General features: G+C 31.2%; 1 protein-coding gene across 3 annotated transcripts in view; it reads right to left on the reverse strand.

The window, feature by feature from the left end:
• The window catches only part of trx (histone lysine N-methyltransferase trithorax), a 215,579-nt gene that overhangs the window by 28,733 nt on the left and 164,191 nt on the right, over positions 1-22,655 (reverse strand). For all 3 annotated transcript variants that reach the window (XR_015041387.1, XM_085817559.1, XM_085817560.1), the window contains 7 exons: positions 17,953-21,269; positions 14,139-14,393; positions 13,842-13,922; positions 12,031-12,161; positions 7,965-8,200; positions 7,755-7,884; positions 7,482-7,577 (listed from right to left, as the gene is read on the reverse strand). Coding sequence is in view for 2 of the 3 variants with exons in the window: in XM_085817559.1 (XP_085673685.1) it covers positions 7,482-7,577; positions 7,755-7,884; positions 7,965-8,200; positions 12,031-12,161; positions 13,842-13,922; positions 14,139-14,393; positions 17,953-21,269 (4,246 nt within the window). In the remaining variant the exon portion in view is untranslated. The remainder of the gene's footprint in view (positions 1-7,481; positions 7,578-7,754; positions 7,885-7,964; positions 8,201-12,030; positions 12,162-13,841; positions 13,923-14,138; positions 14,394-17,952; positions 21,270-22,655) is intronic.

A 22,655-nucleotide genomic window follows, 5' to 3' on the forward strand; every position in this document is an offset into this window, starting at 1 on the left:
ATACTCCGCTTCCATTGTTGATAAACTTACACATTTTTGTTTAACAGATTTCCAGATTACCGGTACTTCATCTAAATATAATATAAATCCTCCCATGGACACGCGGTCATCTCTATTACTTGCATAATCAGCATCTGAATAACAATATAAATTTAGATGTTTAATCTTCGATAAGTTTAACTTACATAATTTAGTATTATTGAGATAACCAAGCAATTTCAACAATGCTTCCAAATGCCTAATTCCAGGATTCTCCTGAAATTATGATAAGATATTCACTGCATATGTAATATCAGGCCTTGTCCTGTTAGCTACAAAAACTAAACATCCTAACAGATTTCTAAAGGGTAATGTATGCATTTCCGCAACTTCTGCACTTGTAGATCGACAATTTAATTTTGTAAGAATAGTGCCCTTAGCTATGGGAAGTGAAGTTACTGGTATCTGGAAATGTTTAAATTTTTCAAAAATTTCTTCGATATATTTTTGCTGATGTATAAAAACCCCATTTTCATTCTCTAAGAATTCAATTCCAAGTAACGTTTTAGTTTTGCCCAATGCTTTAAGATCAAAAAACTTACTCAGCTGCGAAATTACTTTATCTATACTATATTGATCTTTCCTAAAAATCACAATATCATCTACATATAACAAGAGAATTACATTTGAAACCTTATAAACACAATTACACCATTGTATTTTCTTAAAATGTAGATTTCCTAAAATAGTCAAAATTAGAAACTTAACTTTCAAATTTACTTAACTTTTCAAATTTACTTTCAAATTCACAAAACCATTCACGGCCGCATTGATGTAGACCGTAAATGGCCTTGTGTAATAAACACACTTTATTTTTCTCTTCGATAAATCCCTCTGGTTGGGTCATATATATTTTCTCATTTAGGTTTGCATATAAATATGCGTTCTTTACATCTAACTGACAATTAGTCCATCCATATAAACATACCAGTATAGTGAAAAATATTCTTATGACTGAAAAATTTACTACAGGACTGTAAACGTCATCAAAATCTTCACCTCTTTTCTGCCTGAATCCCTATGCTACTAAGCGTGCTTTGTATCTAACCACTTGATTCTTTTCATTTCTTTTTAGCGTATAGACCCATTTGTTTCCTATTATAGTTTTATTTTCTGGCTTTTCGACTAATTCCCAAACCTTTCTTTTCTTTATTGTGTCGATTTCTTCTTTCATTGCCTTATCCCATTCTTCGGCATTTACTGATTTTCGTGCTTCTTTAAAATTTTGTGGGATAACTATTTCTACGGAATTTGCCTCTTCAGACACAGAGCTAGCCTCCTGTTCTACAAAATTAACTTTCCCCGAGTATTCGTTTTTTCCACTAAAATCGAACTTATCTTTTTCATATTTAATATTTCTTGCCTCACAATACTTTTCAATATCATTATAGGATCTAAAACGGGCGTCTGTTCCCTCTACATAGTAATATATGTCTGTACGTGTTCCATCTGGCCTTTTAACCGCTTTTCTTTGCCAATTTAAGTCTGATACTTCTTTTGGAGTAGATTTGTCATCTGACAACTTTATTTCCTCTCTAGAAATTTCCTGTTCTTCATCTGATTCTGCTAATTGCTCAGATTCCTCTAGTCTTTTAAATTTAGGTTTTGATTTCTGTTCCAGGATGCCATTTGCTGCATACAGTTTTTCATCGAACTTCACATTACAGGCTTCTATTAATTTGCGTTCTTCTGGCAGCCATATCCTATAACCTCTAGTTTCCTTCGCATATCCTACCATGATTCCTTCTTTGCACCTCATTTCTAATTTATTCCTAATATGTTTTGACATGCCAACATAGGCTTTACAACCAAATACTTTAAAATAAACAACACTGGGTTTTCTATTTAGGAACATTTCATAAGGGGTTCGGTTGCTTTTATGACATACTCTGTTCCACGTATGTACGAAACAGCCAAGAGCTTCTGCCCACCATTCTTTTCCCATTTTACCGTCATTAAGCATAGCTTTACCTGCGTCTAATGCCGTTCGGTTAAAACGTTCACACACACCGTTCTCTTCTGGGGTGTACGCGTTCGTGCGTTCAACACTAATTCCATTTTCGGCTAAGTACCCTTCGAATTGCCTATTACAGAATTCCCCACCATTATCGGTGTGTATACTTATTAATTTTCTATTTGTCAGTCTTTCCATTTGCCTATGATAATTCTTAAAGTTGTAGAACGATTCATTTTTATTTTTCATACAATAGACTGTTACTAATCCACTATAGTCATCTACAATAACAAGAAAATATTTACTTCCACCCTTAGATGGAACTGGTAGTGGGCCACAAACGTCTAAATAAACCAACTGCAATGGTTTATCTGATCTCTTCGGAACAGATTTAAAAGTTATTCTACTAGATTTAGCAATAATACACGATTTACACCTCTCTATTGGTTTTTCAATTTCTGGTAACCCTTTCACGCTGTGATTCTTACTAGTTTTCTTAATATAATCAAAATTTAGTTGGCTAAATCTCCGATGCCATAGCATTGCATCATCTACTTTATTTACTTTCCAATTTCTGTACCGTAACCAGCTTCCCTTTTACCTGTTGCATATCTAAATGGTTTTACGTGATAAAGTCCGTCATATCGTTTAGCGTAGCATAATCTATCCCAATTATTAAAGTATATCCACATCTTCCCTTTTGAAATCACAAAATGAGCACCAGCCTTTTCTAACCTTGCTCCCGATAATAAATTTCTTCTTAGATTTGGATTATATAACACATTATCTAACTCAATCCAATTTATTCGATTGCCTACTTTTACTGCAAATTTGAAAGTACCCTTTCCTAGTACTTTACTTTCACAATTTCCTACAGCTAAAGACATACGTATATCGTTTATTTCTTCGAAATTTGTCATTAAATTTCTATTATTACAGAAATGAGTTGTAGCTGCAGTATCTATGACCCAATTAAATTTATCTGCGTTACCTCCTTTATCTGTAGTTGTTACATAATTTTCTACTAACATTAATTCTTTATCTTTAAACTGTCCATTTTTATCGTCTATTTTAAACTTCCGATTTTTACTTACATTTTCTTTACATTGAGCAATTAAGTGCCCAAATTTATGACATCTGAAACAAGGTCCTATTCTCATATTCCCCATTTTTTCTTAGATTTAGTTTTATTTTCAACTTTATCTTTCCCTGCGTTTAAACTAATAGTATTAAACACGCTTACCTTGCTGTCTTCTAAATCGGCAATTACCTGGCGAAGTCGGCTTTCTTCCCTTACCAGCTCTTCAGCAATTCTTTCCAGGGTAAAAGCTTCGTCCTTCCACCTATAGATCAATTGTACAATGCCAGAGTATTCCTGGGGTAATCTCCTTATTGCCTGGAATCCTTTAAAAAGATCTGCCAAGTTGTGACCAACTTCAGCCAACTTCTTTGCAGTCATTCTTATTCTTGCGATGAATAATCCTATTTCTTCATTTGGCGTATATCTAATACTAAAAAATTCATCCAGTAACTGAATTATCCTTGCTCTTGTTTTGGGTTCGAATTGCTTCTGTAGAACTTCCCACGCTTCTTTACCACTTGAACATTCTTGTATCAGCGGCCTGAACTCAGCTTTAATTCCGTAATATAATGTAGTGAAGGCTCTGTTCTCCCTCAGTGTGAACTCCTGCTTTTCACGCCTTGTTGCACTTTTATCTAATTCTTCTTCTTTGTCCTCTATGAAGCTCCAACAATTTCTATCCAGTAATAGCATTTTCATGTTGACTTTCCATCGATCCCAGTTGTCATGGTTTAACAACTCAAAACCTTCAGGTAGTAATGACATCTTCAATTAAGTGTGAGCACAATGACTTGAACAAACTTCTAAGACAGGTCAGCTTCTTTTCGTGGATAAAGGCCCTCTTCACCTACATTCCTTCAATGCTGAGTTGAACTGGATGACTGATTAGCTGTTGGTGCTGGGCCCATAACCCTGTTGGCAGTGGTGATAAAAGGCAAAGCATGTTTGCTTCCCTTAAATAAAGCTAAGACTAAACTAAATAAAATTCTTGCTTTATTCCGTAAATAAAATAAAAGAGCTAACACTGTAGCCTTTACATTTAAAATCATTTAGTGAAAGCAAACTAACATAATGCTAACTCATAATGACACAAGATTCGCCGGTACCGGCGTACATATATATACTCAGCCAACCCGCCGATCTTGACGTCATCGGCCAATCAGCGGCAATCACGTTAGCTTACCGCCGATCGACCTCCGATCAAAATTTGCAGGTGGAAAACTAAAGCCAACAATGTGCATGCGTTAATGCATTATGCGTTGACGCATGCGCAGAAAGTTTGTAGCTTTGAGGTCCGGATTATAGATCATTCCAGATTATGGACATCTGGATTAAAGACTTTTGACTGTATTATTAAGGGGTTTATGATTGTTGCAGGATTCTCTTAGAGTAGGAAACTAAAAATAAAAGTGAAAACAAATGCTAAAATCAACTCTAATCAGCTAAAATCAAGAGAAAGTTTTACGCCCAATATTTATTGAAGAAATTCCAATTCCTTTGCCCAACAACTTTCAAAGAGTGACACTTCATCAAGATAAAGCAACAAGTCACACTCTAAAAAGTACCACTGCATTCCTTGAAGAATGAAAACTATATACCTTTTCAATGCATTCCTGCAAAGTCCCTTGAAATTTCACCACGGATGATGTTTCACCTATGTGCCTTTGGTCTCTTGAAAAGAACTCTTTCTAAGCACAAACCCACCATAACTGGTGAACTCTGGAAAGCAGTGGAAGAGGAATAGATATCAATACTTCTAAAAATTTAAAGAAAAGCCCTTCCATCATGGAAAACCCAGAAAAAAAGACAATCAAGTCGAACATTTACATTTTAAACATTAATTGAACAGCTCTTAAATATTTCTAAAAATGTGTAAACATCCTCTGTATATAATTTTAGTTCATGAATATAAAGCCTTTATTCAAGTTTTGGTATATACCAACATTTCTTATATATATATTTTTAATTTATAAAATACATTAGAAAATAATCTAAATGTAAATAGGTGTATATATAATATATTTTTGAGATAGTCTGAAATCCACCATCCTTCAAAAGCACATGCGTATGAAGAAATGATACCAGAAAATAATTGTCAGACAGAACTCCATAGCCTTTAATTATATTTTTTAATGTCTGAATTTCTAATACTGATCACTAACTTATGTCAGATGTCACAAATTGGCGGCCCTTGAAGCAACTTTACAAGGCCTATGAATACATTTCCAGTAAATTAATTAGAATTATTATGACATTATTTATTATAGCAAGAATTTGAAGAAAAGTTTTAAGATTTTAATGATTAACCCCTTCACGTCGACTGTCACGTATACGTGCCAGCAACGAACACACTTATCTACCGGCTGACACGCAGGCGTGCCAGAGCATTGTTGTGTTTTCTACCGACTGTCACGTATTTGTGCCAGTACCTTGGAACGTTTTTCAAACTATAATTTCTGCCACAAGATGGCACTGTATGCCCATATGGTTTCAGATACATGTACATTAGACCTTCTACTCGAAATGAGAGAAGCATGACTCACATACACGTGTTTTTGTTTATATAAACAAACGGGGAACTAAATGTTTCCGAATGGCGTGATTTATGACGTCTCTTTAAATCACACTTTATTCGCACGTGGTTGTTGTTTATTGTAAGTAGAAGTTTTATATGCGCTAAAGTGTTGAGTATTTCGGTTTACAGTTCAGTTTTTAGAAAATAATTAGATCTTGTTAGATGTGAATTCTTTCTGTTTTTACCGTTTCAATGTCGAAGCGTCGAAAATGTTTAACAGAGCATGAAATAGCAGAAATGATGCAAAATATTTCAGATATTGATTCTGAAAGTTTAACTGAAAGACATTTTCCAAAACTTTGTTCAGAAGAGACTGATAAGAAAATGAGACGACGATGCTTCGTTTGTTCACATTCCCGGAAAAATCCTCCAAAACGGCAAATGAGTTATTACGAGTTCAAGGAATGTAACGTAGGACTGTGTGTAGATCCCTGTTTTAAAATTTTTCATACGAAAAGAGAATTTTAAGTAATATATTTAGTTTTCAGATGTATAATGTTAAAAGTCATAAAATGGTGAGTAATTAAAATAAAATGTGTAAAATATGCATTTAAACAAGAAATAAGGTAATTAAAGTATATATATATAAATATCTATAAAGCATAAGCCATCTAAATACTCTATAGAGCATTATTAAGCAATGCGTTGATACTTCGGAAATTTCATGGATTTAGGCTTAGTAGCAAAAAAGCCCCCGGCCCTGGAGAGACGCTCGTGGAAGATACTGCCGGCCTCCGCGATAAGCGCGCGTTTTCGCTACCCGGCTCGAAAGGGTTAAAGGTCAATTTTACATTATTTTTATTGGCATTAAAAATAAACATGAATAATGCCTTCGAAAATCTACAGATGGAGCTAATTAATTTACACTGTGAAATAAATCTTGTCCAAAGATTTGATGAGACATTTTGAATAGCCCGTTTTTTGTGTTTTTCAAAAGATATATATACTCTCAGTTACAAATTTCTGCAATAAGAGTAATTGCTGTGTTTATTTTAATACATTCACATGTGAACAGTTTTTTTGCAGTTGAAAATTAATAAGTCTAAAAAAAAGAAATAAGACTGACCAATAAGCATCTACAATCCACGATAGTTTCTAGTCATTTTTCGCTGAAATTACAAACCTTATAACAATCAAAATGCCATGAGGTGTTGCAGCTGAAAGTTATCATAGAAAATTTATAATTATTTACATACAAATATATGAGTTTTTTTGAACATATATTTCTAGATATATAAAATTCAAATATATGTTCAAAATATATATAACATATATTTCAGCACTGAAGAAACATTTGATAAGAAAAAGAAAGGTTGTAATTATTTATTCTCAAGTTTTTGTCCCACTTCAGAAATTCTTGTGATTTATTTACTATTAGTCTAAGTAATTTATTTAGTGGTTAATTCAAGACACTAGAATTATTTGAAATAACTATCCATCTGAAAATTTAATATTTAGCTTTCAATACATTTGAATTACAAAACAGACCAACAGCAATGTCTTGCAGATAATAAGCTTTACATTTCAAAGAGAAAATATATATAAATTCGAATTTTTTGCTTTGCATCCTTATTCTTACTGCTCATATGTGTTTTGATAAATATTTAGTAATTAAAACTTCAAAATTTAGTTTAAAATTTCTATTTTTCTTCCGTTAAAAAAAATTGATTGAGCATTTGGCCAGCATGCGATTTGAGTTTGAGACCACTGGCTTAATGAACTGTTAAGGTATTAGTTTTCAATTAAACTGATTCATGGCAGCTATTAAAAAAGAAATGAATTTTTTGTTTCATTTTATTATTCATTCATATATTCAGTATACTAAAACTTACCTCACAAGAATGATTGATAAAGCGTGCAGCATTACCATGCATAGTTGCATCTACAACTTCATCATCATCAATTCTAAACATATAACAGCCAATCCCCTAAAAAGAAAGGTTAACAGGTTCATTCAGGTGAATCCATCTTGGCTTATACATATATCACTGACAAACAACTTCACGACTCGAGGGACTCTTTTATTTTGAACTATTGCAAAACTATAATACATTAAAATATATAACAGTGATACAAAAGCAAAATGGTAAAAATCATTCTCATGCCTTGCTTTGGTAGATACGCTCTCTCTTGTCTGTTAAAACTGATCGTATAACTTCACCAGCATATTCAATAACCAATTCTCCAGGATCAATATTTCTTTTACAAAAGAGACCACGGCCATGGATACTAGACCTAAAATATACATATATTAATTACACTGCAAATTGAATTATTAAATATTATTAACTGCATAATTGCATACAAGTACCTACCGATAAACACCTACTGTTTCCCTAGCAACTGTTTTAAGATTCCTAAAACGCATTGCTATAGGTAAATCCATAGTAGTTGCTCTTCGGGTTGACTTTTGTGCGCCTTCCTCCTCTTCATCAGGAGGCAAAAACAAAGGTCTGTTTCGATGTTCTGAAGCCAAGAAGTTAAACATGTCATATTCCCGACGAGTGGTAAAAGGTTCACTTCGGGCACAGCCACTAGCATTTAGAGGTATCTAAAAATAAAAGGAAATTTAGCATGAAAGCTTTTAAAAAACTACATTTAAAAAATACATTTCTGTTATGAAAATGGAATTCATAATATACTTTTAAGTCTGATAACACATACATACATAGGAAGAAGAAAGAGAAGAGAACAATAAACAAGATGAAACAGCTTTATATGAAAAACAGTTACCCAAATTTTATCTTTATTTTTAAGAAAGGAAGACTGATAATAGCATATAGCAAAAGTATTAAATAAAACTGTTAATATTTTATCTAGACAATTTGACTTTAATTGTCTGAAATACATATGAAGAATTAAGCAAATATGTAAACTGAATAAAAATTTCTTGCAGTAAAGTTACGAATCAGTAAAGAATCAAATTCTAAAAGAAAAGTAAAAATACTAAAGCCCCAAATGGCCATTTTGAACTCTCAATTTTATAGACTTCCACAAACTGCAAGAAAAATCTGTAAGAATGAATGCCATTAATCCTCCAATGTATGTGCATAACTTCAATAACTCCCCCTCCCAACACCCTTAGTAAATGCAGATACATTGTTGAATATGTTACTTGATATGTGTTCACACTATTAAGACAGCATAGAATTTGGTTATTTGTCTTTTGAACTATGATAGAACAAGTCATATTTCTCATTGAAATTCGAATTATTAATATATTAAGTTCTGAGATTATCTTGAATCGTGAACTCAATATGGAACATTAGAAAAATTTTTATTGTTCCTTAAAAAAAAAAAAAAAAAAAAAAAAAAAAAAAAAAAAAAGAAGAAGAAGAAGAAGAGAGAGATAAGTCTACACTAAAACATTTAACATTTAACTCACAGATTTAACAACAGCAATCTCATTTAAAAAAATAATAATAACAACATGAGACAATAGTTCTAAATGTAAAATGTAAAAGGTATTAAGTCCTGATTATTGTTGCTGCTGTAGTATCTCATTTATCCAACATATTCAGAACAAACTCACAAATATTATCATGGCAAGGAGCACAATTTTTGCACCTGTCATTTGGCACAAGCCTTGAACACCATATAGATGACAGCATGTCTTCTGCTCTGTCAACGCTGATTATGAGAGAAAGCACCATGGGAAATGAGTCCGATAGTCTTCCACTCCTCTCCTGCTTCCACTAAACGATACGAAAAGGCTTTCGCCTTGCCGTACATTTAGAGTGCCCCCCATGCCACAAAACTACTGCACATCTACAACATCCACACCTTCTGCAAGTTTCGAACCCAGCCCTTTAGTACATAGTCAGAGTCCCTAATCACTATCCCATTGGACGGCTTCCCAATTATCCTTGTTAATATAAAAAGAAAAAGAAAAATTAAAAGTCCACTTTATACCCATGTTTTGAATTCAATTCTAACAATTCAAATCCTTATACCTTCTTCATCATACATTAAACATAGTTTTATGTATTAATACATATATTTAATAGGTTTAAACATTAATATCTGATATTTACATATTTTGACTGGTTGCTATAAATTGACAAAGTTAAAGCACTTCTATCCATAATTAACAGTGTCATATGTTTATATGCTAAAAGAAATGTAATTGATGATGTAAAGATTATACAAATTTTATGAGAAGTCAGGTATTAAATAAAATGTAATTTTAATCTTGAATTTAAATTGTATAAAAATGTAGAAGTTGAAGTACAGCTTTATTTTGCCTCACACAGAGGAAATTTACATCTAACATTCATCAGCTGTTCAGGTAAGAACTATTTGAAAATTTCTCTGCAGCAGTTATTCTTCATGAAAGGTGTACTGTGTAATTTGAATCTTCTGGAATACTTGTAATTTGTGTTTCAATGGTGAATGCACTGTTAATTACACAGATTCTACTCCATCATCATCTAATCCTTAGGGAAATGTATTCCAAACCCAAACTCAGTATGTACGCTAAGTACTTATATTTCCACACTTGTAACAGCATAAACCACATACCAGTTTTAAAATTTTGGTTAAAAGTTTAAAATTTATACATATATTTAACAGTTTTTAACCTGTTAAATATATTTAACAGGTTTAAATATTAATATCTGATATTTACATATTTTGACTGGTTGCTATAAATTGACAAAGTTAAAGCATTTCTATCCATAATTAACAGTGTCATATGTTTATATGCTAAAAGAAATGTAATTGATGATGTAAAGATTATACAAATTTTATGAGAAGTCAGGTATTAAATAAAATGTAATTTTAATCTTGAATTTAAATTGTATAAAAATGTAGAAGTTGAAGTACAGCTTTATTTTGCCTCACACAGAGGAAATTTACATCTAACATTCATCAGCTGTTCAGGTAAGAACTATTTGAAAATTTCTCTGCAGCAGTTATTCTTCATGAAAGGTGTACTGTGTAATTTGAATCTTCTGGAATACTTGTAATTTGTGTTTCAATGGTGAATGCACTGTTAATTACACAGATTCTACTCCATCATCATCTAATCCTTAGGGAAATGTATTCCAAACCCAAACTCAGTATGTACGCTAAGTACTTATATTTCCACACTTGTAACAGCATAAACCACATACCAGTTTTAAAATTTTGGTTAAAAGTTTAAAATTTATACATATATTTAACAGTTTTTAACCTGTTAAATATATTTAACAGGTTTAAATATTAATATCTGATATTTACATATTTTGACTGGTTGATATAAATTGACAAAGTTAAAGCATTTCTATCCATAATTAACAGTGTCATATGTTTATATGCTAAAAGAAATGTAATTGATGATGTAAAGATTATACAAATTTTATGAGAAGTCAGGTATTAAATAAAATGAAATTTTAATCTTGAATTTAAATTGTATAAAAATGTAGAAGTTGAAGTACAGCTTTATTTTGCCTCACACAGAGGAAATTTACATCTACAACATTCATAAGCTGTTCTTCTGGAATACTTGTAATTTGTGTTTCAATGGTGAATGCACTGTTAATTACACAGATTCTACTCCATCAATCATCTAATCCTTAGGGAAATGTATTCCAAACGCAAACTCAGTATGTACGCTAAGTACTTATATTTCCACACTTGTAACAGCATAAACCACATACCAGTTTTAAAATTTTGGTTACCTTTCAATGTAGCTCCAGTCAGCTACTCTTTTTTATTGTCTATTTATTTTAAATTTTAAGTTTTTTTAATCTATTTAATACTACATGATATAAAATCCTCATTCATTATTAATGGCATAAATTGATAGCTCAGCCAAAGTAATAAATGGCAGAATATAAAGCTAATGTGTATGGTCGGTGAATCCTTCACTATTCAGTTCCCTCTCTCTTACTAAGTTAACATTTGTTGCCAACAATGATTTTTAAAAAATTAGTTTAATCAGGTAAAAACTGGTGAATCCTTCATTATTCAGTTCCCTCTCTCTTACTAAGTTCCCATTTTGTTGCCAACAATGATTTTTAAAAAATTAGTTTAATCAGGGAAAAACAATCTTTCAGTTCTTGTGAGTTATCTGAAACTGGCAGCTATGATAAGTAAAAAAATAACTTCTAGGCTATCCTTTGCGTGTGTATGTTATTAAAAAAACAAATTGGATAAGTAATGTAAGCAATAGAAAGGTAGCATAGAGGGTGTCAACAGATTTTTAGAACAATTTTGATAAAGACTTGGGGGGGGGACAAAAGTTCTGGTATAAAAAAATTCTGACAACAGCTTATGAGAAATATTGTTTACTACTCTCAAATTTATTCTTTCAAAATTTAGATCTAGAATAACATTTTAAAACCAGAGCGTGCAGTATGAGAATGTGTAAAAACAGCACATATATTGCATTCTTTTTACCTCCTCAACTTCTTTTGCTGGCCTATGAAACAAGAAATCATAGTCAGTGCAATATTTAGCACCAGGCAATTGTTCCAGAAGATACATCAGCGCAGAATTGTCCAGCCCCATCATATGAAATCCATTTATATCTAAAAATAATATGCACTGTTACATATACTTAAGTTTACAAACACATTATTAGCTTAGACTCTAGGGGTAGTCTTGTAATAAATTAACAGTCAAAATTTATTACAAGACTACCCTTAGAGATTCAGTGAAAGTGATCTATAAATGGGGTGACCAAATGGTTTAGAACAATGTAATTATACAGCTATGCAATAATGCAGAGAAGAAAAGCAAATATTCTAAAATAATTATTGATATTTATAATTTTAATTAGTCCAAATATAATACAAAAATAGTATTTCATTAAAAATTATTTAAATATTTTTGTTTATGTAAAACATAGCATATAAATCTGTAATAGCTTACTTTTTCTAATTTTCAGAAATCAAAAAAGCTTTTTTTAAATTACTAACAATTTTGAAATGTTCTTTAGTAGCATTGGATATCCTAAAAATTCGTCTTAGAATACCTAAAATACTTTACGTGTCTGCTTGAGATATCAAAACATTTTTACCGAGATTATAATTTTCAGTCAACACCAAGAAATTCATTGGCATTTATAATGAAGGAATCTATTTCTGAAACACTGTTACATTGACTGCATGAATAACAAATCAAAATATCATACACATCAACAAATTTTAATTTATTTGGATGATACAGATGTAAATGGCAAGGCATGCCTGGACTGCATCTTTAAGTCTAACAACTATTGGTGACACAATCTTTCTTGCTTAAACTGTAATACTGAAGATAGAAACACTGTTAATTACTGAAATGCAAATTCATCACTGAATTATGCCAATATCTTGTGGAATTTTCTACTTTTTAAGACACTTTTATCTCCTCTTAAGGTTTTATCTTATTAAATAATATGGATCCTTAAATTGTAGGAAAATGATGACACCTAGAACCACAAAATTTTGAACAGTTCACTCAAGCATGTGCACCTATATCAAAGCTTGAATTTTGAATTTGTTTTTATTTCATAAATTGTGTGAATTTAATGAATTTTTTATACACAAAATCACCAATTTAAAAGCAATATGTTGCCAATGGGCAAAGTGTGACATATATGTCTTTAAATTTAATCAATAAACTCATTGATGTAAAAAAAATGAATTGCTCTACCAAAAATAAAACATTTTTATCTTCCAAGCACCATTACCATTCAGCAAAGCATAAAAATTTAATTCCCCCCCCCAATTTAATCTGTCTGTTATTGATTAACATGCTAAAGGTTTGGCCCAGAACACCTAAACTTCCCAAAACAGAGCATAAATAAGAGAGATTTTCTTGATTATAATTCTAAAATAACCTTCCCAATTTGTATTCCCAGTATGCTAAAATAATCTTCCCAACCTTGACTCTTTGTCTTTTAATATAAAAGTTACTTTAATTATCTGGATAAATTTCAAGATGCAAGCCTGTGTACTCAAAATTATTGACTGTTATGATATATATATATATATATATATAAAGTTTAGCCACTTACAGGATTAACAAATAAATAAAGTAATAAACATAGTTTTTCATTTCTGTTATTATTACATCACACAAAGATGGACACATTACAATTATATATTTCTAGACTTCTTTCTTTTTTATAATAACTATTTTAGATGGCTAGCCACATAAACGGCAAATAGTATTTAACTATAGCAAATTCTAAATTATAGTTATATTTTAGCAGTTTAACTAACCTTCAGGAGCAACAGTTATCTGCTTCATATGAGATGCTATTCGAGCATCCTGTATTTCCTCATAAACTTTCTTCCAAGCTTCTAAAGAATAAACAAAAATTATAAAATGAAATTCATCACCAAACAATTATTTTTCTAAATTATTCTTATTTAAAACTTAGATTAACTAAATTAGATTGACTGAAAACATATATTAATTAAAAATGATTTATTATTCATTTTTAGTATCATGCAATAAACAGCCTATCATAACATAATTCAATGAATGTTTTATAAAATAAGATAATTAAAACAAACCTCGAAGATCACTAGACTTGACAGTGAATCCATCTTCACTACTTATTTCATATAACAGATATGGCTTGTCTTCAGGAAATTCATTTGCATTTTGTTCTTTCTCTAATTCCCTCATATGAATTTTAAACAGAACAGAATCTTCTTCATCTGATCCTTCATTATAAGAATATATATCTGAGTCTACTACATCATTTGTGTTTTGGGAAATAGCATTGAATGCTTCATCATCTGTTGATGGCAAGATTTGAGCTTTGCCTAAAAATTTTAAAGAAAATATGTATATATTAATAAAATGTATTGTTTACATTAACATGTACTTATAAAGAAGACTATTATTTATGTGCATGGTTTTGAGAAAAAATAAAGCCCACCAGCGGCCGAGCGGTAAAGTCGCTGAACACTGGTAGTTCGGTCCGAGGTTCGAATCCTGCGAACGGCTGGCTGCATGGGCGTTTTCGTGGTTTTCCCCATGTGTAACGTGTATACGAGCCAGTTTCCCTTAGAAAGTCCTCCACGAAGGCATCCCTCCCCTTAGGCAGATAGCCCTTGTGTGCTTTGCCATAACTCAACACACCACCACCAGAAAAAATATCCAAAAATGAGAAATACTCTTAGTAACACCGTGGAATCTCAGGATTGCTAAGATTAAATTGTGGTCATTTTTATTTTCTTAATTTATTTTAACAAACTAAAACAATTTCTTAATTTATTTTAACAAACTAAAACAAAATTATGTTTGAGAGGCTGGACAAAAGAAGACCTGCTGATAATTCCTATGCTCATTGGCTAATATACTTGTATGCCAAATCAATAATAGTTCATTTGAGAACTAGAGCATATTTTCAAACAAATCTAGTCTCATAAGCAGAATGATAATGCACCATACTATTCCAATGATAAAAGTCTTGCTTTTCTCATATAAATCATCTAAAAAAAAGGGGGGAAGCAGATTCACATTTTTGGGTGCAATTAATGAAATATTAAACTATATAAAAATCATGAGAGATCTTTAGAACAGAAAGTCTGGGAGAAGCTAGCCCAATTGGCAGGAGTACAACTGAAAATTGGACATTTCCAGCCTAAATCAGAAGAGCTGCATTCCTGATGAAATAATATTATTTCTTCTTAAAATTATTTATTTATTTTTAACTGCACTCAACACAGAGTCTTAGGTTTTATTATATGATCAATGAGTGTTCGTCATTCTATTAACAAAAATTTAAAATTATTAGGGCTTAGCTACAATCTTGTAGGGGGTGGGGGACTGCTTATTCATATAGTGGCACTGAAACACATAGACTGCAATACATATTACCATGCATTCAAACAACATGTTCATTGAAGTTAATTATAGCTGAATTAAATAGACCACAAGAGAAGGATAGAGCTCTGATTCAGCACTCCAGTCTAGCAGCTTTGTTTCATATGCTTTATTTCTTTACTAAAATATTCATTTTCGTTTTTGTTTTATTTCGATAATACTACTTAGTGTTATTTAAAAAGACTGCAGTTAAAAAAAAATTATAATATCAGGAAAGAACAACTGTTAGAAAACACATCCTTGGAGAGCAATAAATACTGTCTTCAATTATGAATATATCATGTTTTATACAGTATCAACCAATACAGTTTTGTTTCATTTCTTTCTCATATGAATACATGTTTGTTGCTATGTACTAAAACATACTCTCCCCACCATCATCAGCAATTTATTATAACGTCTTTTTACTCTTTATAGTCCCTGTTAAGGAACATATTAAACAAAACATGAAAATAATATCTCTAATTCATTTTTTTCTTTGTTCACCCAATATCTATCCTCCAAATCTGCTTTTGTAACATGAAATCAAGAATTAAATTATCACTTGCTAAGCCAAAAGACATCCTTTTATTAAGAAAAAAAGCCATAATATGGTTGTCATTGCCTTTCCAATTTAATATAATTATTCAAAACTGTACATACTCCTCATCAATTTAAATGTAAGGACTTGTTTTAAATTTTCATCATCTTTTGCCAACAATAATATACTTATTGTAGTTTAACCTATCACTTAAACTCTTAGTTTATATTAAAGAACATGAATACGTGCTAGTAAGCTTATTACTGTCTTTCGATTTTCAATATACTTTTTAGATAAAAATTATTCCCCCCCCCCCCCGGAAAAAAAAAAAAAAAAAAAAAAAACTAACAAACCTGACATTTAAAAACTTTCATTTTTTATCAGTATCTTCCAAATTTAGCACAAGATTTACATTTTAATCTCTATTATCTATTTCAGGTTTTTTTAAAAGATTTCTTTAACAGATGGTACAAGACACATGCTAATTATCAATTTTGCTTATAACCACACTGCTCTTTACTGAAAAAGTTATTTATTATTTTCAATATGAATATTTATTTATTTGTTTTTATGTTGGAATTTACAATCATTTTATTTACTGAACACTATAATACCTAGAAAACCAGAATATTTTATGCTTAGATATTGTTTCTGCCTTACGCATAACAAAACATGAAATTAAAAACAAGTTATTAATACCTTACTGATTGCTTCTATCAATTTGATGTGCTGAGATATCACTTTTTATATTTCTCATGTCTATTATAACACAGAGAAGTTACAACAGACTGCAAATAAATTTATAATCCATGGTAAAGAAAATGTTCAATGTTTCAGTTAAAATCCTGACTATCTGGCATTCAATTAACTGTAACTCAAGTAACCACAATATTTTACAAACTTAAGAAAAAAAAGTTAACCATTATATAGCTCATTAGCACACTTATATTGTCGCCAAAGAGAGTGATTTAATGCCAGCAAAGCCACACAATAATCTTGGTGTCATGCAAACCTAATCAATTCTTGATGCACCGGTTTAAGTGAGACCTACCTTCTATGGGACAGAATCCACTTGAATATTTTCAAAGATACAAGATCCTAGCATCAAAATATGGCACAGCGTGTGACTTTACTTGAAAATAATGAAGAATGGTGATGCAAGTTAAAAAATTATAACCTGCCATTAATGTTTTTGTATACTGGGTGCATAATTTCTATCTGTTTATCATCTAAATAAATTAAGTACAAACTGTTCCTCTAAACTTCTGCTGGAATGACTGGTGCAAGTTTGACAACATCTGTGTTAACTTTCATATGAGGCAGAATACATTGACAGTTATGCCCAAAATGCATGTTCTTATAATTTTCAATGCATGCTGTTGATAATCAAGTTGATAACAAATAACATGACTATTTTTATAATTTTAAACCAGAAATTTCTTCTATTCATTTGGCATATTTGTAAATTCTATTTTTTATATATCTGGAATTTTCACATATCCAGAATTCGACATTTCCTGAGCTTTACAGATAGCTGAGTTTTTACCTTATGAAGAAAATTATATACAAATACTAACTTGTGATTTTAATTGCACTTATTACTTAAAAATGCAATTATTGTTAAATTTCTTCAATTAAAATGTCTACTTTTACAAAGGTTTTCATGAAAACTGTGCGACAGTTAAAAGGCACTGACTAGCAGCCAGAAATTACAGTTCAATAAATGAAATCATCTAATATCAAAATGTGCTTTTCCTTTGGCTAAAATACAGATAAGCATGATTTTGACTGCAATATAATTTTATTACTTTTTATGATTTAATAGTGTGATTCAGTCGATAAAATACATTCCTACATTTTAAGAGGGGGTGCTTCATTTTTAGTTTTAAAACAGGATAACCATACATGAAGATTATACTTCTATACTTATACATTACTCAAATTACAGTCATTAAAATAACATGAAATATTACCTTCGTCATCAGCTCCAGAATTTGAAGTATCCTTGTTGTAAACTACAGGCACAAGTGGTATAGCAAATGCTGGTTTCAGAGTTGCAATATTAAGATGGACACTTTTTGGTTTAGATGTTTTACCATTTAATACAGCATTCTTCTTTTTCCATTTTTCTGCTTTCTTAGCTGCTACTTTACGAGTGTGGGCAAAGCGAGTTTTCTTTTCAGGTGCACCATCAGATGTGTTATCTTCAGTAGCACGAGCTTTCCTTTTGGCCATTTCGGCAGATATATTAAGCATTTGCTCTGCAGCTTTTTTCAGGATGTCAACAATATTGGTGTTGTGTGGAACGGAGATGGATGCTATACTACTTTTACTGCAAGAAGAGTGATCTGAAACAGGTGAAGATCTGTCACTTAAAGTAGGAGTTGAGCGACAAGAACTGATAGGTGTTGTATTAGGCTTATTTGACTTTGCATTCAGTAATGTTTGAGCTTGTTCTGGCGGCATATTTTCCAGTAACTGGGTACATGATTTATTCTCTGAATTTAGTAATGAATTGGATTCAGTTTGTGTTTTTATTATATTCAAGGGCTGTAAATGGTTTTCTACTTGAATCTGTGATGGATTTTCAATTGGAACACAGGTTTGATGTGGAGCAGTTTGTACAGTGGAATCAAAAGCAAACTGATTCATATATGGCTGCTGTAACTGATGTGCTGGTACATAAGACGTAAAAGGCTGAGGCTGTCCTACTGGAACTTGAACTATATAATTTGGTGCAGGTTGTGCAGTAGAAATTGGCTGCATGAAAGCTTCTTCCACAAACATCATCTGATTCTGTTGAATATTCATTGCTTGTTGAGGAAACATAAATGGACTTCCAGGAAATGAACTTTGAACAGAAATTTGTTGCACATTTACAGTTGAGAGATGAATGCCAGTAGCTGGTTGCATTTGTATAGGACTTTGTATTACAGTTGGCTGGCCAAAATTTATATTCTGGTTAGGGAAAACAGGAACAATTTGCTCTGGCACATTGACTGCTAATGACATAGTCTCATTGTTTGTAATAGTTATAGATCCAACGTATGATAGATGGGCATTATTTGTAACATCAATAGCGGATAAAAAATTTTGAGGTATAGGTATATGATTGATCATAGGGCCAGGCTGAGGTAATGGATCGGGAGCTGGTGGAATTATTAATGTATTACAAGGTAATTGCATTATATTGCCTGTAGAATTATTACACAGTGCATTACCATAAGCTACATTAAAAGCACTAGACACATTTTCTGCAGCCAACGGTATATTATTTAAATTCACTGGAACATTAGGAGTAATTTTTTCTGAAGAATTGAAAAATTGTTGCACTGGAAGAGTTACTCTGTCATTCTCAATGTGTGGCTTTGGGCTAATTTCCACAGTAGGAGGAATGACAGATTTATGTTTTAATGTATTCTCATAGATGGGCATGTTTGGTAAGACAGACACATTGTTATTAAAATGAGCATTAGAATTAGCTTTTAGTGAAGTTGAAGGATAGTGGCTAGATGAAGGAACTATACTTCCTTGATTTGTCAAAATTGTAGACTGAGGTATCATTAAAGTCTGTTCACTCAAGTTTTCTAAGCCTGGACCTTTGTGAGACTGCTGAGAAACTTTATTTAAAGTTTCTGCAGAAGAGGTAAACTGAAGCAAAGAATCGGTGATACAATTTCGATCTTCTTTAGAAGTGTCATCAGAACATTCATTTGGAGGCATATTTGGATATTTGCTAGTTTCATGAGCACCACTTGAAAATTTTCTACTGGCACTATTTTCAAACTCCTCTTCTGATGAAGTACTACTCTCTGAATCAGAAGAATCAATAACAAAATTGCAAGTATCAGAATGTTTCTTAAAACTTTCTCTAGTGCGATATAACCTTCTACATTTGTTGCATTTAAATGGACCCATCATTTGTGAAACACCATTTATATTCTGATATCCTGAACATGAATTTTCCAATTTTGGGTTACCATAGGCAGCAACTTCCCTTTCACTATCATTAGATTTGAGGGAATTTTTAACAGCTTCGGTATGAAATTCATTGCAAATATCTTTTTGCCCATTGAATTTTGTATCTTTTTTCCAGGTAGATAAGTATGGTTTTTCACAATCTTCCAGATTTTTTAACACAGAACTCTGTTTTGCAGAAACATTACCAACAGCCTTATTAGCTTTGTTAAAAGTGTCTTGCATTAATGAAGGCATTCTTGAATGCCTTAAATATGAATCATCATTTGAACTGTAACCTGAACTCTCAGTTACACCTGATGTTTCTTTAACTTCAACACCATACACAGGCAAAACAGTTTCACTGATAGAACAAGGTGGTATAACTGTATCTAATAATGACATGATTTTAGGAGGCATGAACTCCATTTCTTCATAATGGTGAGCTTCCTTCTCCCACACACCTTTTGCAACTTCTTTGTGAGCAATTAAATTCAGAAGTCTATTAGGATCTCCAACCTGCTGATTTGCCTTAAGCTCCTTTTCTAATTTATCTATTTCATTCCTTTTAAAACAATGTTTAAATATTTCTGAATCAGTACCTTTAGAAACTAATTGCTTTTTACTATCAGATGTCATATTTAATGAATTAAATTTGAAATTACTTTTATATTTATCCAAAAAATCATTTTTACACAAATTATACATATTTTTAAATTTAACATTATCACTCTCAATTTTTTCATCTTTACATTTACTATCTAATTCATAGAGCTTCTGATCAAATATCATCGAATCATTACCACACTCAATGTTCTGATTTATTCCTACATTACTATGGCACTTTTCTTCTGATGAAAAGTCAGTATTTTCTTTCAAATTAAAACCATTTAACCATACAGACTTTGTCTCATTTTTATGCATGGAAGTTTCGGGAAATAAGTTAAAATACTCTTTATTATCTAGCTGCTTTTTTATGTCATTTTTAGCACTGCAATTTAGAAGTTTTTTATTTTTTCTTTGTCTTTTTGTCACTTTTTTAATAATATAGTAAAGTACACTTTTTACATCATCCATTATATTATTATTTTTTTCTAATTCTTTATGCTGCTTATGTACTTTAGTTAAACTTTCCTCAATACCAGTATCAGAAGGCAATTCAGAAAATATTTGTTTTTCCTCTGATAAATTTTCAGGTGCACTGTGGATAATAGTAGTATTGAGATTCCCATGAATTTCAGAGTTAATTTTTTCTGGCCAGACTTCTGTGATGCGACATGTGTATTTCACCCGAATACGTGGATTTTTAGTACTCCAGAATATCCTAGTACATCTAAAAGAGAAACAAAAAAATTTTCAAAATATTCTTGCTCAACAAGTTTATGACAGAATAAAATAAAATTAAATTAAAAAAAAAAAAAAAAAAAAGATACATTCTTAATTTTTTTCTTATTTTAGATATTTAAATTTCACCACAATATAAAGAAAAATCATAAAAATATAAGTATGTTTAAAAAAAGCTTTCAGACCATTAAAATCTTTTAGTTCTTTTAAATAATTTCAATTGCAACTCTTATGCTTTTAGAAAAAGTGAAATTTTAAGTCAAACAACATATTTCAGACATTAATTATCCCAAACTCTTTAAAAATACTTTTGATTATTTAGAGATAGTCCATTCATCGGTGAATGCAGTATTTGGAAAATTAACTGTTTTTAGGTCAAGTGAAGTGAAATAACCATGAAGAAAAATTTTAAACCTTAGTAACTGCATAATAATACGTTTCCCCAAAACAATCCTTTAATCTTTCTACAGAACAAGTTTTACCTTTAGCTTAGTATGAGTGCAAAAGCCAAATAAATGCACATACAGAAAAGTATGAGCAAAACAATGTTCTCTAAAGATAAATTACCTGTCATCTCAGTAGAAACTCTTCAAATTTTTCTTTAATTCCAATTTCTCAGAGCTATTCCTACACTACATATATGTAGTATATATGCACCTCTGTCTCTATGTATGTGTGTCTGCAAATACGTAATGCAAACTTCTAACTTAAATTTGCAATAGCCCCTTAATTCTTTAATTTAATTCAGATATTTCCCACTCCCATTTTATGTGATGATGATGCAGCTAATTTGGATTATTAACAAAGTCAAATTAATCTGTATCACAGAATCTTACATAATGGTGCAATACAGGTACATTTTAGCCAATCAGCGAATAATATTTCAACTGATATCAAAACATTTTTTAAACAAAAACCTTTCGACACTCTCCCAGGCTTTCTTATGAATGTGTCGCAATCCCCCTTTTCTTGCTTCCAATGCATTACTCTTTAACATCCACTGTGTATCTTAAGATACTAATTTCTAAGAGATTGGGTGCAAATTGTACCCATAATGATATGTGAATCAGAATATGCATCTCAAGAATTCATTTGTCCAGAAATAAACTGTGTGAATCTACGACTATGTTTTTGTCTTTAAATTTCATCATTCTGCCTATACAATAAATCTCTTTAATCTATTACAATATATATATATATATATATATATAGTATATATATATATACATATAAACACACAGAGATTTAAGTGTGAAGAGAGTAAACACAAGTTTTCCTCATGTACATATTTTAAGTATTTTCCTGCGAAGTTGACAATTCATAAAAATATGAGAACATTAAAATGAAAACAGTAATAATGACACATAAATATGAG

The sequence above is a fragment of the Stegodyphus dumicola genome, chromosome 5 (genome assembly GCF_044657685.1).
Source record: "Stegodyphus dumicola isolate Sdum_Otavi_A_Nest chromosome 5, ASM4465768v1".
Lineage (NCBI taxonomy): Eukaryota > Metazoa > Arthropoda > Arachnida > Araneae > Eresidae > Stegodyphus > Stegodyphus dumicola.